Source organism: Hyaena hyaena, unplaced genomic scaffold, assembly GCF_003009895.1.
Source record: "Hyaena hyaena isolate Hyena2069 unplaced genomic scaffold, ASM300989v1 scaffold_33, whole genome shotgun sequence".
Lineage (NCBI taxonomy): Eukaryota > Metazoa > Chordata > Mammalia > Carnivora > Hyaenidae > Hyaena > Hyaena hyaena.
In genome coordinates, this window is record NW_024080666.1 from 3580829 (window position 1) to 3601556 (window position 20728).

Below are 20728 nucleotides of genomic sequence, written 5' to 3' on the forward strand. Positions count from 1 at the left end.
CCCTTTGTTCCCCTTTCTAGAAAGTATACATGTATTGGGGTGTCTATTTTTGATATTTTTTAAAATGTTTAACTATAAAGATCTTTTCATCTGTGTCCTGGAAAACATTTACCTCTCAGTCCATCCTGAATTTGCCTGGGATCTTCATGATTCGGTAAAGCTCATGTGATGCAGGGAAGGGCGATAGAAGGAGGAAGGACTTCCTTGATAGGTGCCTGTCTTCTCCAGCCCAGTAGAGGACCAGTTCCCATTCAGAGACATGTGGAGGAGCCCAGTTTCAGCCCTTCCAGGGAAGGCACTAAATTACTGCCTGGGAATTAAGTACACACATCAATCAAGCTGATAAGTCTTATCCCCAGTTAATATATAATAAAATATTAATAAAGCTAAATCAAATGAGTTTCTAGTTTAGCTATATAAGTAGAAAGCAATTTTGAGGTCTGTTGCATAAAGAATTCCAGTTCCGTGGTAGAGAAGCAAATAAATGGGATTGGGGGTGGGATGACAAGCGGGGATAGATAAATTACCCATTATTATCTCGCTATCAGCAGTGTTTCTTTAAGGCCGACATAGTGGCCTTATCAGATTTCCTAACCATTGGATTTCAAGATCAGCTTTAAGAAGTAAATTTCTATTAATACTTAGTGAATACATTTAGAGGATCTATCCTGTGCTGTGAACAATTCATAGTAACTAAAAATAAGGTCCTGTAATAGTCCAGTATTGGTTTTTACGTAATAAAATATTTAATCATAAATGTCTGAATTCTGCATCTCGCACAGGAAGGCATTTCTGTGCCCACTGACAAGAATAATTTAGCAGTTTCATAGTTGAGCGCTTAATTACTCATAATTGTGAAGGGTAAGATGTGATGAATTCCTCCTCGATGGACATACTAAATATTTTAACTAAGGAGATGACTTAAAGTAAATTAAGCTAGTGAGATCATTTATTACATTGGTTAAAAGCAGTTGAAGAACTAGATCATGCCCCGCATTCCATTAGATGAGACTACGTGCGTGGCTGTCTCTGCTGTGTCCCTGACTGCAGGCCACACCGTGGGGATGGGTGATGGGTGTTTGGGGAAGGGGGGTTGAGAGGGCGGTACAAAGAGGCTGGTGTGGTTTCTTGGATTGTTTTGCCTGAGCCACTAATGGGACTCCTTAGCTATATGTAGAGTTTGGTTCTCAAACGACTGGGAACACTCTGCCCTTTTGGTTGGCCTGAGTGCATTTGTCCTAAATCAGGACAAAGGAAGGAACTTGGCACTTGTTGGCATGTTCTTCAGGGAAGATGACCTGATTTGCAGAGTAATGTCCCAAGCAGTCAGAGGTAGAACGAAGATGTAAAGGTACAAGCAGAAAGTCCTTGTAAAGTGCTCCCTAAATTTCTGAATTAGAAAGAAACTTACATTTTGGAGTAAAGAGAAATCCAGATATTTCCAGAACGTGTCAGCGCAGCCACAGTTGTGTTGGGTTGGAAGAGGCTCGAGAGCCTCCTGCTTACCGTCAGGGAAGGTTGAAACAACTTGTCTCATTAAGTTAAGCTTCTTCCCTCCAGTGTCTTATTTAGCTTTACTTCTCTTCATTGTCTTTCCCTGGTGATTTGGGTAAAGTGTCTGAAACCACTAAAGGTAAAAGGTTGAAGCAATCCCAAATTTAATAATCTGTCACCTTTCTTGTGCGTATCTGAGTGTAATTCCCAGCAGTTCTCAGCGAGTTCATTAGAAGACAGCAAGTCATTAAAAGTTAATAAGAAACTATTTGTTTCTGTGAGTGTGAATAAAACCACTTTGTGAGTCTGACATTCTTTTCTAGTCATAAAAGCCTTGCTTTTAGCCAGTTTCCATTTTCTCTGTCTCCCTAGGTTACTCCTGGATGGGGCTCCTCTGATTGCAATCCACAAGGCCAGGTATTACAAGAGGAAAGATGGCCTGGCCCTGGGGCCTGGACCCTTCGTAACGGCTCTGGAGTATGCCACAGACACCCAAGCCACAGTAGTGGGAAAACCAGAGAAAATGTTCTTTTTGGAAGCTTTGCGGGGTACTGGCTGTGAACCTGAGGAGGCCGTGATGATAGGAGATGTAAGTGGAAAAGGCCAGATAGTGTCCTGAGCTTACCCATCGTTCTGGGAAGACCCATCTCTGAAGCACTGCTTTGAAACCCATGCAGACTCCGTTACTGCTGTTAGCAGCTGGTAGTAAGTGGGTACCTACCTATAAACAGGCTTGTCCATAGATGCATAGTGATATTTTTCTAAAGAATTGAAATGTTGATTATTTCTGACATATTTCTTTCTATGTCTTTTTGAAGAAAACTACTACACAAATTTCAGTTTCTTTGAATATTATGCAGAGAACAACGTATAGCTAAAGAATTCTACCATTATTGATTTTTTGCCCCTAGTATATGCTTTATGGAAGAGCTTCCCAGTCAGTGTGCCACAAATAGCTATGGATATTGATTGCCTCAGCCCTCTGATTGGTAGGGCTGACCCTGGATGATCGTAGGCTTTAGCCAGTAACCTCTGGCCGAGAGCACCTCGTCAGGTTTCTCCAGTATCCTGGGAAAACATTATTTTCTCTGTGTGCTATGAGGAGGAAAGAGCTAGAAAGCACATCGGCTTGTGGCATGTAGGTGACAAGGATATATTTCAATTTTAAGTAAACGCATTAGGGGCTAGAAGGGACCCTCGAGGTGTCTGTTCCAAATCCCCTCATCTGATATACCGGGACACTGAAGCCCAGAGGTGAAGCCCCATGCCTACACTCCACAGCGAATTAGCGGCCCTGCCAGAGGCAGAACTCCAGGCTCTGGACTTCCTCCAAAACAAACTACGGTCCCTTGCTTTCTTTTTTTTAATGTTTTATTTATTTCTAGGGGAGGGTCAGAGAGAGAGGGAGACACAGAACTTGAAGCAGGCTCCAGGCTCTGAGCTGGCAGTCAGCACAGAGCCGGACACGGGGCTCGAACCCACGAACCGCGAGATCATGACCTAAGCGAAAGTCGGACACTTAACCGACTAAGCCACCCAGGCACCCCTGGTCCCTTGCTTTCTTGACTTGCGATGAGGCAGGTGTATCATGGTCCTTCTCATTTCCTCTTCCACTTCCTTATTCACTCACCTGACCCCAAAGAGGGTGGTCATTAAACTTGATGCTGCTTTGAGAAAACATCTTTTCAGCCATATCTTTTCCTCTTGGCACACTGGTAGCTGACTTTACTAGGCAGATGTGTGTTTGAAGATGTGAAGATGTCAGAATTCTTTATGCCGGGAGTTTCCGGTATTGGGATAGGGTGGGAGATGGCAAGGGCATGTGAGGGCAGTTCAGCAGCGTGGACAGTTGTCTTTTCCCTGAGAGATGGTGGGTTTTCCCTCCCTTTCCTTGCCCACTTTCCCCACTTCCCTTCTGCCTTCTCTTCCTCTCCCTCATTCCTGCCACTTCACTGTGGCAAGTTTAGATGCAATGGAAGATTTTAAGTTAGACCTTGAATGGAGATTTTGACATTCCAGAACTTGTTTCCAAGGTCTGTTATTGAATATTAATTATTTTTGAGAAAAAACTTTTCTTCAGGCATGGTCTCAATGAGTCCTGTTTGTCTATAAAGTCCCATAAAGACATGAGATGGCAAGGTTGATATTTCTTGGTGTTTCTTCTAGGCCTTGGGTTTTTATTACCTGATGTTTATCCTCATAGTCAGCCAAGCATATTCATTCCTATCTTGGGTAAGAATTGGAAAGAGAGCTCCATTTTCTAACTGATCTGTTAGCCCCAACGGTGGAGATAACAGAGAATCTCAGTATTCTGGTTTGGTTTGAATCCGCCTGGGAGGGACAACTGGCTGGAAAGTAAGGATAGTGCGCTGCATGGGCAGCGGGAAAGCCGTCTCCTGAATCTCGTCCATTCGTTGTCTGCAGGTGGATCATTTGCCTTCAGAGCCACCACATGGATAGAGTGCTTTCCTATGATCTATTTTAAGAGGAGACAGATGTCCATGTGGAAAACGTGAACTATATGGGGCGCCTGCGTGGCTCAGGTGGTTAAGCATCTGACTGTCTATTTCAGGTCAGGTCATGATGTCACAGCTCATGGTATTGAGCCCAACATCGGGCTCTGGGCTGACAGTGCGGAGCCTGCTTGGGATTCTCTCTCTCCCTCTCTCTGCCCCTTCCCCTGCTTATGCTAGCTGCCTCAAAATAAACTTAAAAAAAAAAAAAGAAAACACAAACTATAGATGTGCTCTTTGTTGTTTGGTCACTAGAATTACTGTGTGTGTTGTACACTTTGCACCTCTGCAACACTTCCCTTTCCAAAAGGCGTGCTTCCTCAGATGGTTCCATGTGGATTTCCCCCTTTTCCTTCTTGTATTTGAAGGAGAAAGATGCTGTCACAGTTGGCCATCCCAGCCTAATCAATCAGTCAATTGGTAGGGTTTTGTTGTCGAGACAATGAACTAAATGCTTTCTTTCTGCTCTTCTAGGATTGCCGGGATGATGTTGGTGGGGCTCAGAATGTCGGCATGCTGGGTATCCTGGTAAAAACTGGTATGTATCTTTTGCATAAGCCTTCTCTAAAACAGATGGTAAAATACACTTGTTTAACGAACAATCTTTGCAGACTTGACAAAGCCCACTGGGCACTTTAATTCTCTTTCTGTCACAAAGCAAACATAAAATGGGCTTTGGATCTCAGGGGAAAAAGTGTGGGAGGGTCCATGCTGCACAAAATTTGGAAGATCAGAAAGAGTGAAGAGGTCATTTTACAGCTTCCCCAGAGATAACTATCATGCCAGGTGACAGTTAGCACTTGTATGATTTTCTGGGTTTACAAATCACCACATTGGAACAGACCAGAGACCACTGATTGTGACGCTCTATGAAGGTATCTTTGTTGTTGTTGTTGCCAGCTAGAAGATGATAAAGTTGGTCTCCTGAGGAACTGGTGGGCCAAGCGATCTGATACTTTATGTTAATGTTTGCATTTTTTAAAAATCACAAAAAAAATTTTTATTTTTCATTTAACTGTTTCAGGGATTATTTTCTCTATACCAAAATTAGAAATGCTGTTTATGGTCCCTCAAAGTAAGTTCAAGGCAAAGCAGCACCTTAATGGGGAGGACTCAGCTAACACAGAATTATGAGTACAGTGGTCCTGCTCCATGTCCTGAGCCCTGGCCGCAGTCCGCACTGACTAGCCGTGCAGGCGCATCTGCCTGGTATCGCATGATGGTCGTGAAACTATTTCACGGAAGAGCTGCAACTTGGAAATTTTTTAGGAAAAGTACATTTCCTCCTGACTGACATTTATTCAAGGAAGTGTGGCAGCAGAAAAAATATATTTTAAATTTAAAACTAGAAGCAGGAAAACCTAGCTACAGCGCCTATGGAATAAGCAGCATTTGTCTGGGCCCCGCGTGAACGAAGAACAGGCTGTCCCAGGGCTGGAGGGAGTCGTCGGGGCCTGGCAGAGGGTGGCACCAGTCACTCCAGTGTTCACATTTCTCAGTCAAAATGATCAGCACCGTCCCAGGAACTTTACTGCCCTTTGATGAAGCAAAACAGAGGCGGTATCAAGATCAAGTCCAGAAGAGTCCTCACACTCATGATCCCTCCCTGTATCTTAATCTTCACATTCCTGCCAGTTACGGTTTTATTTTCTGGTCACTGAGGAAGTCTTCAGATAACTATTTTTCCTCTTGTGTATTAGTCCTGTGAACATTTTGTTTCTTTAGCTCTCATAATTAAGGATTTACACGAAGTATCAAAACCGTCTCATGCCAGGGGCTCATAGGCCCCACTCCCCCGTCCCCTGGCTGGCCTCTGTACCTTCTCCCTTCTTTTCTGACTGCCAGTTGGTTGTGATCGGCCTGTCAGAGTGGCACCAAATTAGTCTTAGAGAAGCCGGCAGTGTAACATGATCAGACTGGAAATGCATAACCAGTAAAGGAGCTGAGTCCAGTGCAGGGAAACGGGCTCGTTTGCAGTGTTCATCTCTGGTCAGAAAAAAGTCCCCAGTGAGTTGTAAAAGCAGACAAAATAGCTGGCTTCCTTGATAAACTTGAACCCTGTGCATTTGAACAACCAGTAGGCCTCCCAGTGTTGAAAATTATGTGAAAATTATTAGATGTTAATCGATTCGATTAGCAGGGCTTCTTGTGGATAGTCTTGAGCAGTTTTGTTTCCCAGTGAGTAGCACGTGGTAGGTCAGGATACGTTTGCCCAGTGGTGTGTTACTAAAGGTCTGTGACTGGTCCTACCCAAAATGTATTTGTTTAGCATGTAAACAATCACCTAGAAAAGATAGGGCCACTCTTTATCTAACATCATCAAAATGGCTTCCTGTATTTTCCCTCCATTCATCATTTATCCAACCAGGAAAGCAGCGAGTGCCACAGTGAATGCGGCAGGCATGAGTGATGGTGGCCTGCTTCATGCACTCAGCCCACATTATTGAGCACCTGCTGTATGCCAGACACAACTTGAGGTGCTGGAACTATCACACCTATGTAAGCCACTGTGTCCATTTGTACTTTGTAGACACCCCCATTGCAGGGCCAGACCGCAGAAGCATTCTGCAAGCCCTTCTCTCCATGGCTAAGAAACTTGACTTTCGCATAATCACCCTTAGCCACTGGATCCAGGAAGCAGTTGCTATGAACAGAAGTTTGTCATTGACTCATGTTTGAGACCAAGTAGAAACATGGCAAGAGTTTATACTTCATGGAATTTAAGCTTGAGAAAAAAGCTAGCAGCAGGGTTTTCTGTGTGGCCCGTGCTATGGACAAGTGCCTTGAGGAAGCTAAGGTGTGCGAGGTAGATCTTCATTACCTCGGTACGTTTGATGCTGGCTCTGTTCTGTAGGAATTTACAGTAAGACAAGGCAGGAAGCATCTTCACAGTGCAGAGGTGCAGAACAGGGGCCCTTTAGGCTTTGTGTTTGCTGGGCAAAGCCTCTTGAAGAGGTCGTTGTAGAAAATGGCAGGAATTGGGGCGCCTGGGTGGCTTAGTCAGTTAAGCGTCCGACTTTCGCTTAGGTCATGATCTCGCGGTTCGTGGGTTCGAGCCCCGCGTCGGGCTCTGTGCTGACTGCCAGCTCAGAGCCTGGAGCCTATTTCAGAGTCTGTATCTCCCTCTCTCTCTGACCCTCCCCTGCTCATGCTGTCTGTCTGTCTCTCTCTCTCTCCTAGAAATAAATTAAAAAAATTTTTAAAAAAAGTGGCAGGAATTGTAGAAAACGGTGGGTCTGTTGTTAGGGGAGCTGGATTTAGGCAGAGAATGCTGGGAAATGTGGAAGGTTGAATGGCAGAGACCATAGAAAAAAGGATGAGAGAGCAAAGCGAAGGGGGGAGTGTGGCGGCAACAAGGCAGCCCCGTGTGGCCGCAGGACACTCGGCCTTGTTCCCCAGGGCCGCAGCTGAAGCAGTGTTCTGCTTTTCCTTCCTCCCTTCCTTTTCATTTTTAAGGAAAAACACTGTGGCATGCTCACCGCGTGCTGGGGCTGGTCGCTGTGCTCAGTGCGGGGAATGAACACACTGGGGGGTGTAACAGACGTGGCCCCTGCGTCAGAGAACCCAATGTTAGGTGTGAGACAGACGTTAAACAGATCAATGTATACTGACAGCTCGTTACACATATTGTGGAGGCAAGGAACAGGGTGCCAGGAGCGAGAACAACAGAGGGGAGCTCTAACTGCCATGGGAATATGGCGTTTGACCTGAAGTATGAGGGAGGCAGTCGGTGAGAAGAATGTTCCAAGCAGAGAGGGTGGCAGGTGTGAAGGTCCTCAAAGAGCCAGGTTCAGTCTAGGACTGCAGTCTTGTGAAAGCAGCACATGCTAAGGTCGCGGAGGGATGCTGGGGCCACATGACAAAGGGCCTGGTGGGCAGCAGTAGGGATTTGGGTTCTTTCTGAAGGGCATTGGGACCCACTAAAGGTGTTTAAAGAGGGATTGTGCAGTATCCGGTTGACATTTGTCAAAGTTCTCTGTGACCACTGTGTGGAAGGGCTCCTCTCTGTGGAAGGCTGTTCAGTTGTGTGTCCTGCATTCCAGTGCCCGGGGAGACGTAGGAAGTGTACCTGCCCTGTGGTGCCCTGCTTGGCAGACCATCCTGCCTGGCCCAGGCCTGTGCACATCTGTCACTTTCTGTCCCCACCCCTAGGCATTCATTTGTTAGGCTCACAGGGTCCCTGTGTGGCAGCACCACATGCTGTTTCCAGTCACCCTCGGGAGCTGACAAGGCCTCTGCCCTGTGGTGTCCTGGCTTTCATTGAAAAGCACGGATTTCATCACCATTCCTTTCTTTAGGGCTAATGGGGAAGAAAATGATTTTATCAGCTGTGGAGAGCTGAAGAAAACCTTAGCTGCCAGGTGACCCTGGCCCTGTGATTGTCCATTGTGAACGACCAGAGTCCTGGGAAAATGTTGGATGTGATATTTCTTTGAATCGCCTCATTGCATCTAATTTTGCAGTGGGAGATGCTTTGGGAGATGTGGAGCCCGATTCTGCAGTACCTGCCAGGGTGGTCCAGTGGTGGCCCGGGTGCTTGTGGGATGTGATAAACGTGGCATCCTAACCGTCACCTTTGCTCTCTGACTTTATTTTCATTTCAGGGAAATATCGAGCAGCAGATGAAGAAAAAATTAATCCACCTCCTTACTTAACTTGTGAGAGCTTCCCTCATGCTGTGGACCACATCCTGCAGCATCTACTATGATCCTTTATGCGAATCAGAAGCAACTGGAAACAAGGCTTTTCGTTGTCTGGAATGAATCCCTCCCCGACTCCACGCCCACATAGATAGACATGGACCAACCCTCCTCTATTGTGCATTAATTAGAAAGAAAGGTATTGAATTGCAGCCAGCCACTTCGCCTTGCCTATCCCTTTTGTTTTATTTTGAAAAAGAAGATGAGACCCAGAGACAGGGAAAGTGGAGATTTTATGTCATTCCGTTTAAAATATTCATCAGGTTAGGCCAGGCTGGGAGGGGGGACCTCCTGCAAGGAGTCACCTTCTCTGCTGTCTCCTCACTGGCGCATTGGGAGTGGGGAGTGTTCAGATTGTGAATACAGTTGAGTGGCATTTTCTAAATTATAAAATAACGTGTCGAAAAGTACGTCAGGCTGTAGTTTTAACATTGAGTTCAACTGTGAAATCCATCACCAGTGCCAAATGGAGTACAAGTCAGAAGAAGCAAAAGAAATTGTCCTTTAACCCAAGTGATCAAGTGAATTTGCTTTAACGGATGTTGAAAACTAGATTATCTACTGTATTATTCCCAGCACGGGTGACTTCTTTTTCTCTTCATTAGCCAGAGATGACTAATTTAAATTTAGAACCTGATTTTAATTTAAAATAATATTTCCATTAATAACCTATTCATTGCAGATACCTATTATACTGTGTAACAGTTGTTTTGGAAATTTTATGTAAAATTAAAACTATCAGTATTTTACAGATGTTTTAATTAGACATTGTTATTAACAGGAACAGTGCAGAAACTAAAATCAAGCCCTTAATGTCTTATAGACCATGCATTTTTGAAGTTAGTGTCCACCAGGGTCCTATTAACTGTACATTTGCAAGATTTCATTATTTTTGCCTCTGACACTATGGGAAAAATCTTTTAGAAGCTATTGGGACAGATTCAAGCTTTTATGTACTTGGTTACTACAGCTGTAAAATGAAATCTCGTCTTGTAGCATGGATTATTCTTTTCATGTTAAGCCCACCAAAATGAAGGGGACTAAGTAGGTAATGATTTTCCTAATGCATTTGCATACTGTGATAATCCTGGGCCTTCGCAATTGTTTTACAGGGCTCTTGGGCATTGAATTATTAGCATGTAATTGTACATCATTGTGGTGTTCACCTTATTGAAGCACACACTGATGTTAATGAGTTTCGGGCTTTGATGCTTGTTTAGAGATCAGCTTGGTCTTGGATGGGAGGGAGCAAATCGAAATAAATGGCAGCTCCCTCTCCTTTCGGTGGTTTGGTGATCACTCTGTTCTTGTTTTTGCAGATGCCTTGACCTAGTACTTCAATGTCCTCGAGTGCAAAGGACACGTGCTAGGCCTGCCACCCCAGATCGGAAGCATGAGTGGAATGGCCAGGAGCGTAGGTTCAGGGGCCTAGCCAGCAGTTAGCTAGGTCTGTGTCTGTGGGCAAGTCACCTAGACTCTCATGCCCCCTTTCCTTGTCTGTGAAATGGAGACCATGCCAGCACCCACCACTTAGGCTTGTTGTGAGGGTTAAATGCATGACCGGCATGTTAAGTATTGAGAGTAGAATCAGGCAGATGCTGAGTGCTGTGTGGTTTTGACTCAGGTGTAGCAGGACTGTCCATGCTGAATAATCTGGTAAGGGTTGATAGACTTCACCTCTATAGTTGGTGCAGTGGGGAAAGTTTTCCCGAGGATTAAAAAAGAGAGACATTCTACTCCATCTAAACCCCCACGCGCACAGACACAGAGAGAGCAGCTCAGCATGCAGGTGGAGCGTGCTGCCCAGAGCCTGAGGTGTGCACTCCGTTCAACCTCGGCCGGGTCCCTGGGTCCCTGGGTCCCTGGGTCAGCGACTCGTTGGCCCAGGCACCATCAAGTGTTTGCTGGTTGCTATGTGCTTAAGTGCCATGCTAAGAAATAAGCAAGTATATAAGACAAGGATTTTGCCCTGAGGAGCCTTACTTGGAGAAGCCAGGGAGAATGTCCAAGCCCTTATTCGTACTCCAGTGGCCCTCCTCTGTGAGGTCTGCCTGACTGCGGGTAGAATGAGGCATTCTCTCCTCCTTGCCCTGCTAGCACTTGTTAGATTATATGTTGGTCCTCACATGGCCCTTCCCTCCAGACAGGACTGTGTCTCATTCTTTACTGTGTCTCCTGCAACACAGGCACTCACATGGTTCCTGAGCCCGGTACAAACTAGCTGTAAATATTATAGGAGTTACATGTGGGAGCGTATAGCTATGAGTAGAGAGGAGAATATAAGTTTCATTTTAGACTCATTGCCCATAGGGGAGGTCCCATTAGACACTTGGAAATAATGGATCTGATGCTCTAGAGACAGGTTAGAGCTAAAGCAAAGCAGCAGACATCACTGATGGGTCAGGAATCAAACAGAGTGACAGATATGGATAAGACCACGTGAGCCTCCAGCCAAGAGTAATGGCTTCCTTCCTCCATTCCAGTTTGGGATCAGTGGTTGTTCATGTGGGATGGAACTGAATTCCTTGGGCACCTACAGTAAAGAATTTTTAAAACTGCACTCATCTATTTCACTAAAATACTCTGCCTTAAACAGCAGAATCCCTTTTTCATATTAGCAGTTGCTTGCATAAAGCCATGTTTGCATTATCAGGTTCCTTTGACAGAAGTCATAAAAACTCTTCTTCAGCATAAATGCATAGGAGCTTTGCTCACCTTCTGTTATGCCAGCCATCAAGGCCTACTACCCCAAAGCATGCTGTCTTTAAGGGACAGCCAGACAGAGGCGTCAGAGCACCAGAAATCATTTGTCATTTACATTAGGTGTTAAAATCAAACAATTTTGAATACCTTACTTTTGTCAATGCTTACTCTCATGTCGTACATATCTCAACTCCTGTTTCACTGGCTAGTGTGCCTGAGAAAACCAAATTACTTAATGCCACTGTGGATTAAGTACAAAGGAAGACAGAACAGAATGTAGCTCCTAATTCCTAAGATGCGTGTCTTCTAGTTGGGAAACAGAAGCGTATAAAAATTTATTGAAATTTCCAAAGGGCTGTGACAAGTTCAAGATATGTTACAGAAGTCCTCTCATAGAAGAGGTCATGTACAGTGAGCTAAGTGCTTTGGAACAATAATCAGCACCCATTTTAAAGAACATTTCGTTGATTCAATAGCGGTGAAAAAAGTACCACAACCATTGGGCTAACACAATAAAACCTATACACAACTACTTAATACAGTAGATCTATGGCTAAGTGGTAAAGGAGAAGAGGGAGGGAGTGATTTTAGATAAAGTAGAGCCCATCTGGGAAGGTTCCTGATGGTGACCCAAACGAAATGTGGGGACAAGACATGAATTCTAAAGGCAGATAGTTAACCTTAGTTGCTGACCTCTGGAGATCAGGGGATCTTAAATGCAGATCGATTACCACTGGTTTTCCTAGGAAGACTGGAAGATGTGGCAAGGTTAGGTCCAAATTTCTAGGTTCAGTGGGAGCTGCTCCATTGCTGGATCATTCAGGTAGTCTCACCCTCTCTGTTAGCTCCCACCTCTTCCTTATCTTACTCCCAGGTAAGTTGTAGTTGGGAAGAGGGGTGGCATCACTTAGTGGCAGCTGTAGGAGTTGAAAGTAGATGCCTGATTGCGAGGTTCTGAGGGAGATGCCTCCAACCATTTACACCCCCCTAATGAGATGTGGAGAAGTCCAAGAGCAGGGGAGACTCAGCACGAATGTTCTAGAATCTCAGGTTCTCCATCCTAAGCTTTGGATCCACTGAGGATCTGTGGCAATGGAAAGAGAAGGGCAGAGTACGTGGGATGTGAAATGTGAGGAGTCAAAACATGTTAATTATTAGGGGCCAGAACTCAGGACACTCAGACTGGTAGCGAGTGGTCTCGGTGTGCAGTCACCGTCAGCTATTAGCTCTAGGCTCAAAATGCTCCTCTCCTAAAATGAATCAGTGACTTCTCTGGGTGGGAACTAGTCTGGTAGGGGTTTGCTGCTGATAAAACTGGTTGGGGTTCGGGGCACCTGGGTGGCTCAGTAGGTTGAGTGTCCAACTCTTGATTTCTGCTCTGGTCATGATCTCATGGTTCATGAGCTGGAGCCCCACATTGGGCTTTGGGCTCCGTCCTCAGCTCAGAGACTGCTTGGGATTCTCTCTCCCTCTCTCTCTTTGCACCTCCCCTGCACACCGCATTTGCATGCCTGTACTCTCTCTCTCACTCTCAAAATAAATAAATGAATGAATAAATAAATAAATATATTTTTTTAAAAAAACCGGCTGGGGTCAGAGTTAGGGAGAGCTGATGAGATTCAGGATGTCAGAGGAAACAGACTCTACACTTGCTTCCCTGCGCCCATTCTTAACCACCCTTGATCCCATCAGCTGGTCAGCTGGGTCTGTCAAGCTTAGCTTCTCATTGGCTCCCCAGCTCAGAGCCGCTCTGTACATTCCAACACAACTTCCCAAACTACATCTTTGTCTTCAAAATGAAAATACCAATTCGCAAACAAGGAACACTAAGAAATTGTGCAGAGTCCATTTGTGAGAGAAGTCTCCACTACATGACTAATAGCAAATACACCTGTAATTGAAATCTTTAACATATTGCTGGCATCAGTCGTGAAACATTGACAAAAATATCTCTTATTTCCAAAATAGTGCAGTTGTCCAAACTAACTCAGTCTTCAAGAATAACTTTTTCTCTTCCAATCATTTCATTCTTCTCCTGCTTACACTAATAAATCAGGAGGCCTCTGTGGTTGTCTTTGTGGCCAAGTCAGGATAAATGTGATTTTACACAGACTCGAACTCACTTTGCCAGGCTGAGTATCTCTGTGTCAGATTCTTTGCTGAAGGCTTGGTGTGAGCCAGCACATCTAAGAAGTCGGCAGTGGTCACAGTATCCAGCCGGATTCCAGGTAAATTGCCGCTCTCTGGATAAAAACACAGCAGTAACAGCACGTTTGACCTCACAGTGATCACTGCTCTTGAAATGCTAATAGACCTTTTTTCAAGACAGTGCATAATGCAGCATGCTTAATGGTTAGTGCAGCAAAAGGCAAGACTCAAGAGAGCTGGGGCAGAAATTCTTTAATGTGAGACTCAGCCCCTGAAGCCCAGATAAAAAATAGGACTTAAATGTATCATTATCAAAGTAGTGTTTAATAGTTACATAGTACTGCAAATGGATCCAGCCCAACATCACAGTGTGCAAAAGAAATAAAAGCCCGACCCCTAAGGGGCATGTCATCTGGGGCAAAGTTGATCCAAAACAACATCAGAGGAGAAAGGAGTTGAGCACAGGAAGGACAATTTTGAGCAAGGAATGTTTGCCGGTGCCAAGAGCCACCAAGGACAGGAGCAAGGCTCCATCTGCTGGTGAAAGTTGGATTTTTAAACAACTTTTTCTCCCAGATCACCTTTGCCGTGATCCCAACCATACCTGAGTGGTGATTTTCAAGTGCGCTGAAGATCTTCCTCATAGGCCGCATAGCTGCTTCTCTGCAGACCAGCTTAATGTCTGAGCCCGAGTAGCCCTCAGTCTCCTGAAACAGCCGCAAACCAGCCGTTGGTCAGCAGGCAGAACACTGGTGGTGATTACATTCAATAGGCAAGATCAGTATCAGAGCCCCTGTTTAGAATCTGTATCTGTCCCCTATGAACATGCGCAGAGATGCCCAGATCTCTATACCTGGAGGGAGAGAAGCTGTTTATACGTGGATAACCTGAGAAACTGGGTAGAAAACACCTTCCTAACACCATCCAAATACATGCTCTAAGGACTACCCCGCCCATGGTAGGCTCATAGGGCCCTTGTGCTCAAATCCAACATGATCAATTTGGTAGACACTTCTGTTCTGGTAAATAAGATCATACCTGCCTTTGAGGAACCTCAGAGGACATCATGTTCAAGTGTCCACTCAGAGGAGCAGTGATATCACTGACAGTGGGGGCAACAGACATGTGCCCCCATTTCCATTTGTAAAAGTTTTCTGTTTCTTCATCACAGCACTCCTTTGCAGCATACTTGTTACCCATTTTGCAGACAAAGAAACAGGCTTAGAGAGTAAGTGGTTTCCCTGAGGCCACCCAGCTAATAAGGGGCAATATCAGGATATGACCATTGATTCTCGGAGTTGAAACCCTATGTTATTCCATGACATCACACTGTTTCTCTCTGCTTGAATGTTTCCAAGGGACAAAGAGCTTACTCTTTCATGAACGAGAGGTCCATTGCATTTCTGGGCCAGCTTGGGTCTTTTCTAAGTGACTCAAGGAATGTGCCCCACACAGCTCACAAGAAGACCCTGCCCAGATTTGTGTGGTGGCTCATGTGGCAGCTGCTTGGCCTACAGATCCTCCCTTCAGGGCAGCTTACCTGGCTCAGCACGCCATACTCCAGCTCCGCGCGCAGCTCCAGGGCTCTGCTCTTGCTCACGGGGGGCAGCCAGTGATGGATCATGGCCTGCCTGGCCTCGCGGCTGGGGAGACCAACCAGAATCCTTTTCTCCAGGCGGCGTAACATGGCATAGTCCAGCTCCCTGACATCATGTGGGAAACACAAGAACCGGTTGGAGCATTCAATTCACTTTATTTACTTTTTAATTTTAGAGAGAGTGCACATGACCAGGGGAGAGGGGCAGAGAGAGAGAATCCCAAGCAGGCCCCTAGTGTGTGGAGCCCTATGGGGGGCTCAATCCCATGATTCTGGGTTCATGATCTGAGCCTAGATCAAGAGTTGAACGCTCAACCGGCTGATCCACCAAGGAGCGCCTCAACTCACTTCTCAAGCAACTATATTGTAAGAATAATGGAGCATTGTAGGAAGCAATTCTGCATTTTAGCTGTTACTCTACATCTATACCTGAATGGATAGGACAATTACTTCATGTTGTTTGGGAGAAAGAATTGGTTAAAAAAAGAAAATACATCCCTGAAACACCTCATGTAAAGGGGATAATTTTAGATGACTTAATTTGGGGGGAAAATCCAACTAACAACTGAACATGAGTATTCCCATTGTAGTTGTACCATGAATTATTCAGTCTGATCCTGCCAGTGCATTATTACTCCTGACAATAACTTGGGCACTCTGGGAAGTACATTAATTCTTCCCAAACTCTCCTACATTCTGGAGCAAATGACTGTCTCACTCCATTGCTCCACTGAACTCAAAGAACAGATGCTCCTTTCAGGGCGCTCAAGACAAATATGGCCCTTTGAGTTCCTTACGCCGGCTCCTCCCAAAACACCATCAGGCCAGGTTTATGCAATTTTGCATCTGCAGGCCATTTCCCTAAACATTTTTTAAAAAGCTTATTTGGGGAGAGAGAGAGAGAGAGAGAGAGAGAGAGAGGATCGCAAGCAGGCTCTGCACTATTAGCACAGGGCCCAGTGTGGGCTCAATCTCATGAACCATGAGCCTGAGGCCTAAATCAAGAGTCAGATGCCAACTGACGGAGTCACGCAGGTGCCCTGCCCTAAACTTATTAATATAAAATTTCCAAACAAATAGAAAAGTGGAATAAAACTGGGTATCCATATACCTTCCATCTTGATTCAATAACATTTAGCATTTTGCCATATCTGCTTCATAGCTATTTATACAGTCAAGTTATTTCAAAGTAAATTACATCATGGTCCCCACCCCTAAATGCGTTAGCATGTTTTTTCCCCAATAAGGACATTTTTTTCACATAGCTACAGTACCGTTATGATACCCAACAGAATTGACACTGATTGCATAATATGTCTAGTGCTCATTCCATATTCAGATCTCTCCAGCGATCCCCAAAATATCTTCTAGAGCTTTTCCAACCAAAATCCAGTCAAGGATTATGCATTACATATGGTTCTCTCTCTTAAATCTCCTCTAATCTAAACCATGCTTCTTGCCCTTGCTTTGGACCTTGCCTGGACCAGGATGAGGCTAATTGTAGAATCTCCCACATTCTGGACTCTGCTGATGTTTTCCTCATCATATCGTGTAACTGGTTCCTCTATTCCTTGTCTTCAAAGATGGAATTTAGGTCTGAAAGCTTAATTAGAATCAGGGTAATGATTTTTGGCTAGTATATTTCACAGAGGTTACGGTGTTCATATTCATTACATTGGGATCCACATGTTGGTGTGTCTCACTATCAGTGATGTGGTGTTTCATTACTGGGATCACCTGGTAACCACAGATGGCTCCAATGTAAAGTAAACATCTCTTCACAAGTAGTAAGAACTCTATGTACAATGCTTTGGCACCAGGTGAATACCGTTTTCCCCATCCCTTTCCAACTAGTGGTTTTAGCATCTACTAATGATCTTTGAATTGGTTATTTCATAAGAGTGGTGCAAAATAATGACCTAAATTTTTTTTTTCATTCCAAATGAATTATTTGGCACTATTATGTAAAGCTGAGCTTTCCCTCATTAGCTGGGCCTCTTTGGCTACCTTGAACCATCCCCAATAACACATCATTTTGAATGTGAGTTTGTGAACTCTTTAATGTTAACCTGACAGATTCCTAGAATTGAGGGAAATATCTGTTTGATTTCCTAGGTATAGAAAATAGGGAAAGCCTGCATGTTGGTCTGGTTTATCCATTAATAAAGAGTTGCAGTGAAGGTGTCATCGCCAGATATTTCTCATTCATAAAACCACAGAATTTCAGTTTCAATTCTTCCCATTCTTCTTACCTTCATTGTGAATCTCTGACCTTTTAAATTGAAAAATGAACACACCCTTTTAGGGAGCATATGTGAATCCTAACTTGTGGTGACTAGATTTCTTTAAAGATTCTGTCTGTCTCTACCTGTGATTCCTCCAGTCCTGAGCTGAGAATCTATAGTCTGGGAGTGCTCTACCATCAGTAACAATTTCCTATTTCTTGTTTGTATTCGCTTTGTTTTTTATCAGCCTCACTCTGTTGAAATTCATTTTATGTCAGAAACTCAGCCCCTCTCCCCCGACCCCCCACCCTACAGCCATTCCGTCTCTCAAGGCCAACATTTCTATTTAAGGCACAGGGTCGAGAAAACTTTGCAAAACTCTAGGAAATTGTGTTTTTGCATTTGAGATATTAATATAGGCTGTTGCTTCAGTCATAGTTACTAAGAGGCAGGCACTGGCTTCAGCGTTGTACAGATATTAACTCTTTAGACTCTCACAACCCTATGAGGTAGGTATTATTTAAAAAAATTTTTTTAACGAGTATTTATTTTTGAGAGACAGAGACAAAACGTGAGCAGGGGAGGGGCAGAGAGAGACACACACACAGAATCTGAAGGAGGCTCCAGGCTCTGAGCTGTCAGCACAGAGCCTGACATGGAGCTCGAACCCCCAAACTGCGAGATCATGACCTTGAGCCAAAATCGGACGCTTAACTGACAGCCACCCAGGCACCCAGTAGGTACCATTTTTATATCCATTTTAAGATGAGGAGACTGAGGAACAGAGGTTGAGTAGCTTTGCTTCAGCTCAGAAAGCTAATGAATGGTGGCAGCGGATTTGAACCCAAACAGTGAGACTCTGGAGCCTGTACCTCAAGGACTTTCTGATGTAACTGCAAGTCGCCTGCGAGCTCATGTCACAGTGAAATTTCAGAACCCTGGGAACAGAGAGAGGAGTATAAAAGTTTCCAGGGAGAAAAAGCAGTGTCTGAATAAAGGATAAGTAATAACACTTCTCATCAGCAATGTGAGATAGTAAAGGAAAATAGAGCAGCTAACTAACTAGAATTTAAATAAAAATTTGGAAAAATTTTCAGTAAAAAGTGTTTCTAAAAAAAATAGAGCAATGTCTTCAAACTTCTGAAGAAAAATACTTTCCAATGTAGAAGTCTGTATCTTGATCAAACAATTCAGTTAGAGGATAGAATAAAGATATTTTCAACACTAAAAGTGTTTAAAAGCCTAAAAGTATTTACCTTCCATGGCGCCCTTTATCAGGAAAGTGCTGGAAGACCAAAGGAAGAGGGTCAACCAAATCAAAGGGCTACATGAGATTCAAGAAACAGAAGAAAAGGAAATCTCCAGGATGATGAGGTGAGGTCCCAGGGTCTCCTCATCTACTGGGTGCAGAAGGTCATCAGGTCAGTTTGGTGTTGGCAAGAAGGTTCTGGCAGACATGTCTCCAAAAAGATGAAACTGATAGAAGAGCTGGATCCAGAGAGGATTCATACAGCAGAGCGTAGTGGCTGATGGGAGGAGCAGGTGAGATGGATGGGAAAGGAAAAGAGAAGGGGAGGGATAATTTATAGAGGAGAAACCATGAAATTCACATTTTAGGAATTCAATTCAGCAACACTGACCACTTGACGAGTGTATTGTCACTGCTAAGTCTCCAATACACAGAAATTAGTAAGACAGACTCCCTACTTATAAGTCACTAAAGGCAATACAAGAGAGGTTCTGGCCTTGGACTGCAGGAATGCTGGTCATGTAAACTTCAAAGATAAACGTGGGACTTGAGATCAGACTAAGACCCAGCAAGGAACAGAGACTACAGAGAAGGAAATTGTAGGGCTGGGATGACAGGCAGTCGCCATATTTCTCTCCAGGCCTTTTCTTGGACCAGCTTCCTGTCCTGCAAAGGCAGGGCCTGCAGAGGAAAGGTTCTTTTGTAGGGGTACCTTCTCCTGGGTCTCCCCATCCCATCTAGAGTGACTTCTTTTTCAAAGGAAGACCAGAGCCCCAGAATGCCTTAGGAAAATGGAGTCATGTAGGAGGCGGGAAAACAAATGCTCACTATAGATGTCTGTATTGATCAGCTAATGCCCTAAAGCAAGAGATTTACCTCAAAACTGCTTGTGGGCACAAAATAAGTGCAACTCTCTGACAGCCAGGTCTGATGAATGCACTTTTAATGACATCAATAATAATATAATCATACAAGGGAGGAAACAAAGGACAAATGGAATGTTCCCAGGAATTATTCTTTCTGCCAATATATTTATATGAAGAAATTTAATGTGTGGCAAGCAGAAAACACTCCCTTCAGCTTTTACACTTTGAGTTTTGACTAATTATTCTGTTCTCATGTCTCCTTTACTTGGATTATCTGGTACTTTCATCACCTCAGAAGGCCAAAGCAAACTACAAGAGGGACGCGAGACACAGCAAAGCCTCACAGGCCTCAGACCTTGGCTGCTGGACTTCTGCTCACCAGCCTCCTAGACACTTACCTGGGCTCCAAGGCCTTGCACTTGAGCACTTGGACTTCTGTGCCAAGCTTTCAGGGCCTTTCCTTGGCCCTTTGCTTTTCTCCCCTATTAAACTATGTGGTTCCTGGGACAGAGATAATTCCAAACTTTATGAAATTTGGAAACAGAATTCTATTTCTCTCATTTAATAGTTAAAACATATGAAGTTCAAACTATCTCAGCACGGTAGGAGGAAAGGAACCCTCAATTTTGTAAGCAGTCTGCAGAATGTCCATAACCAAGATGGAGTCAGTGACCATGACAGCCCGAAGGGCAGAGGATGGATGCAGTATCTGTAGTGGAGATTGGGGAGTCGGTCATAAAGCATTAAAGGTTACCTTGTCTCCCTCCCAGAACCCTGCATTAGCTGACTTGTATCTACATTTCCCACCTGGGCCAAACTGGGATGTTTGCTGTTCTCTGAATCCACTTTTTACCATCCTAGTTGAGCTTCTACTTAGGCCATCTGCTTCCACTTTTCCTACTAAGAACCAAGTCATTTTCATAAGCCCAGTTCAGGCGTGCTCCCTTCCATAAAGGCTTCTGTTTTTCTTTTAAATTTCTATTGTCAGGGGTGTCTGGGTGGCCCGGTTAAGCGTTGGACTTTGGGTCAGATCATGATCTCACAGATCTCACATGATCTCACAGATCCCACAGCCCCACATTGGGGGGCTCAGTCTTAGTTGACAGCTCAGAGCCTGGAGCCTTCTTTGGATTCTGTGTCTCCCTTGCTCTCTGCCCCTGCCCCACTCGCACCCTGTCTCTCTCTCAAAAATGAATAAATGTTAAATTTCTGTTATCAGAAATAGTCGCTTCC

At 44.5% G+C, this 20728-nt stretch overlaps 2 protein-coding genes across 4 annotated transcripts in view; one reads left to right on the top strand and one right to left on the bottom strand.

Moving 5' to 3' along the window:
* The window catches only part of HDHD2 (haloacid dehalogenase like hydrolase domain containing 2), a 36291-nt gene extending 26305 nt beyond the window's left edge, over nucleotides 1-9986 (top strand). For all 3 annotated transcript variants that reach the window (XM_039228847.1, XM_039228846.1, XM_039228848.1), the window contains exons 5-7: nucleotides 1867-2083; nucleotides 4482-4545; nucleotides 8612-9986. In XM_039228847.1, the coding sequence (XP_039084778.1) occupies nucleotides 1867-2083; nucleotides 4482-4545; nucleotides 8612-8715 (385 nt within the window). In that variant the 3' untranslated portion in view covers nucleotides 8716-9986. The remainder of the gene's footprint in view (nucleotides 1-1866; nucleotides 2084-4481; nucleotides 4546-8611) is intronic.
* A 3075-nt stretch (nucleotides 9987-13061) lies between these two features.
* The window catches only part of KATNAL2 (katanin catalytic subunit A1 like 2), a 68864-nt gene continuing 61197 nt past the window's right edge, over nucleotides 13062-20728 (bottom strand). The window contains exons 14-16 of the mRNA XM_039228859.1: nucleotides 15099-15261; nucleotides 14163-14265; nucleotides 13062-13653 (exon numbers count right to left, since the gene is read on the bottom strand). Coding sequence (XP_039084790.1) covers nucleotides 13514-13653; nucleotides 14163-14265; nucleotides 15099-15261 — 406 coding nt within the window. The 3' untranslated portion in view covers nucleotides 13062-13513. The remainder of the gene's footprint in view (nucleotides 13654-14162; nucleotides 14266-15098; nucleotides 15262-20728) is intronic.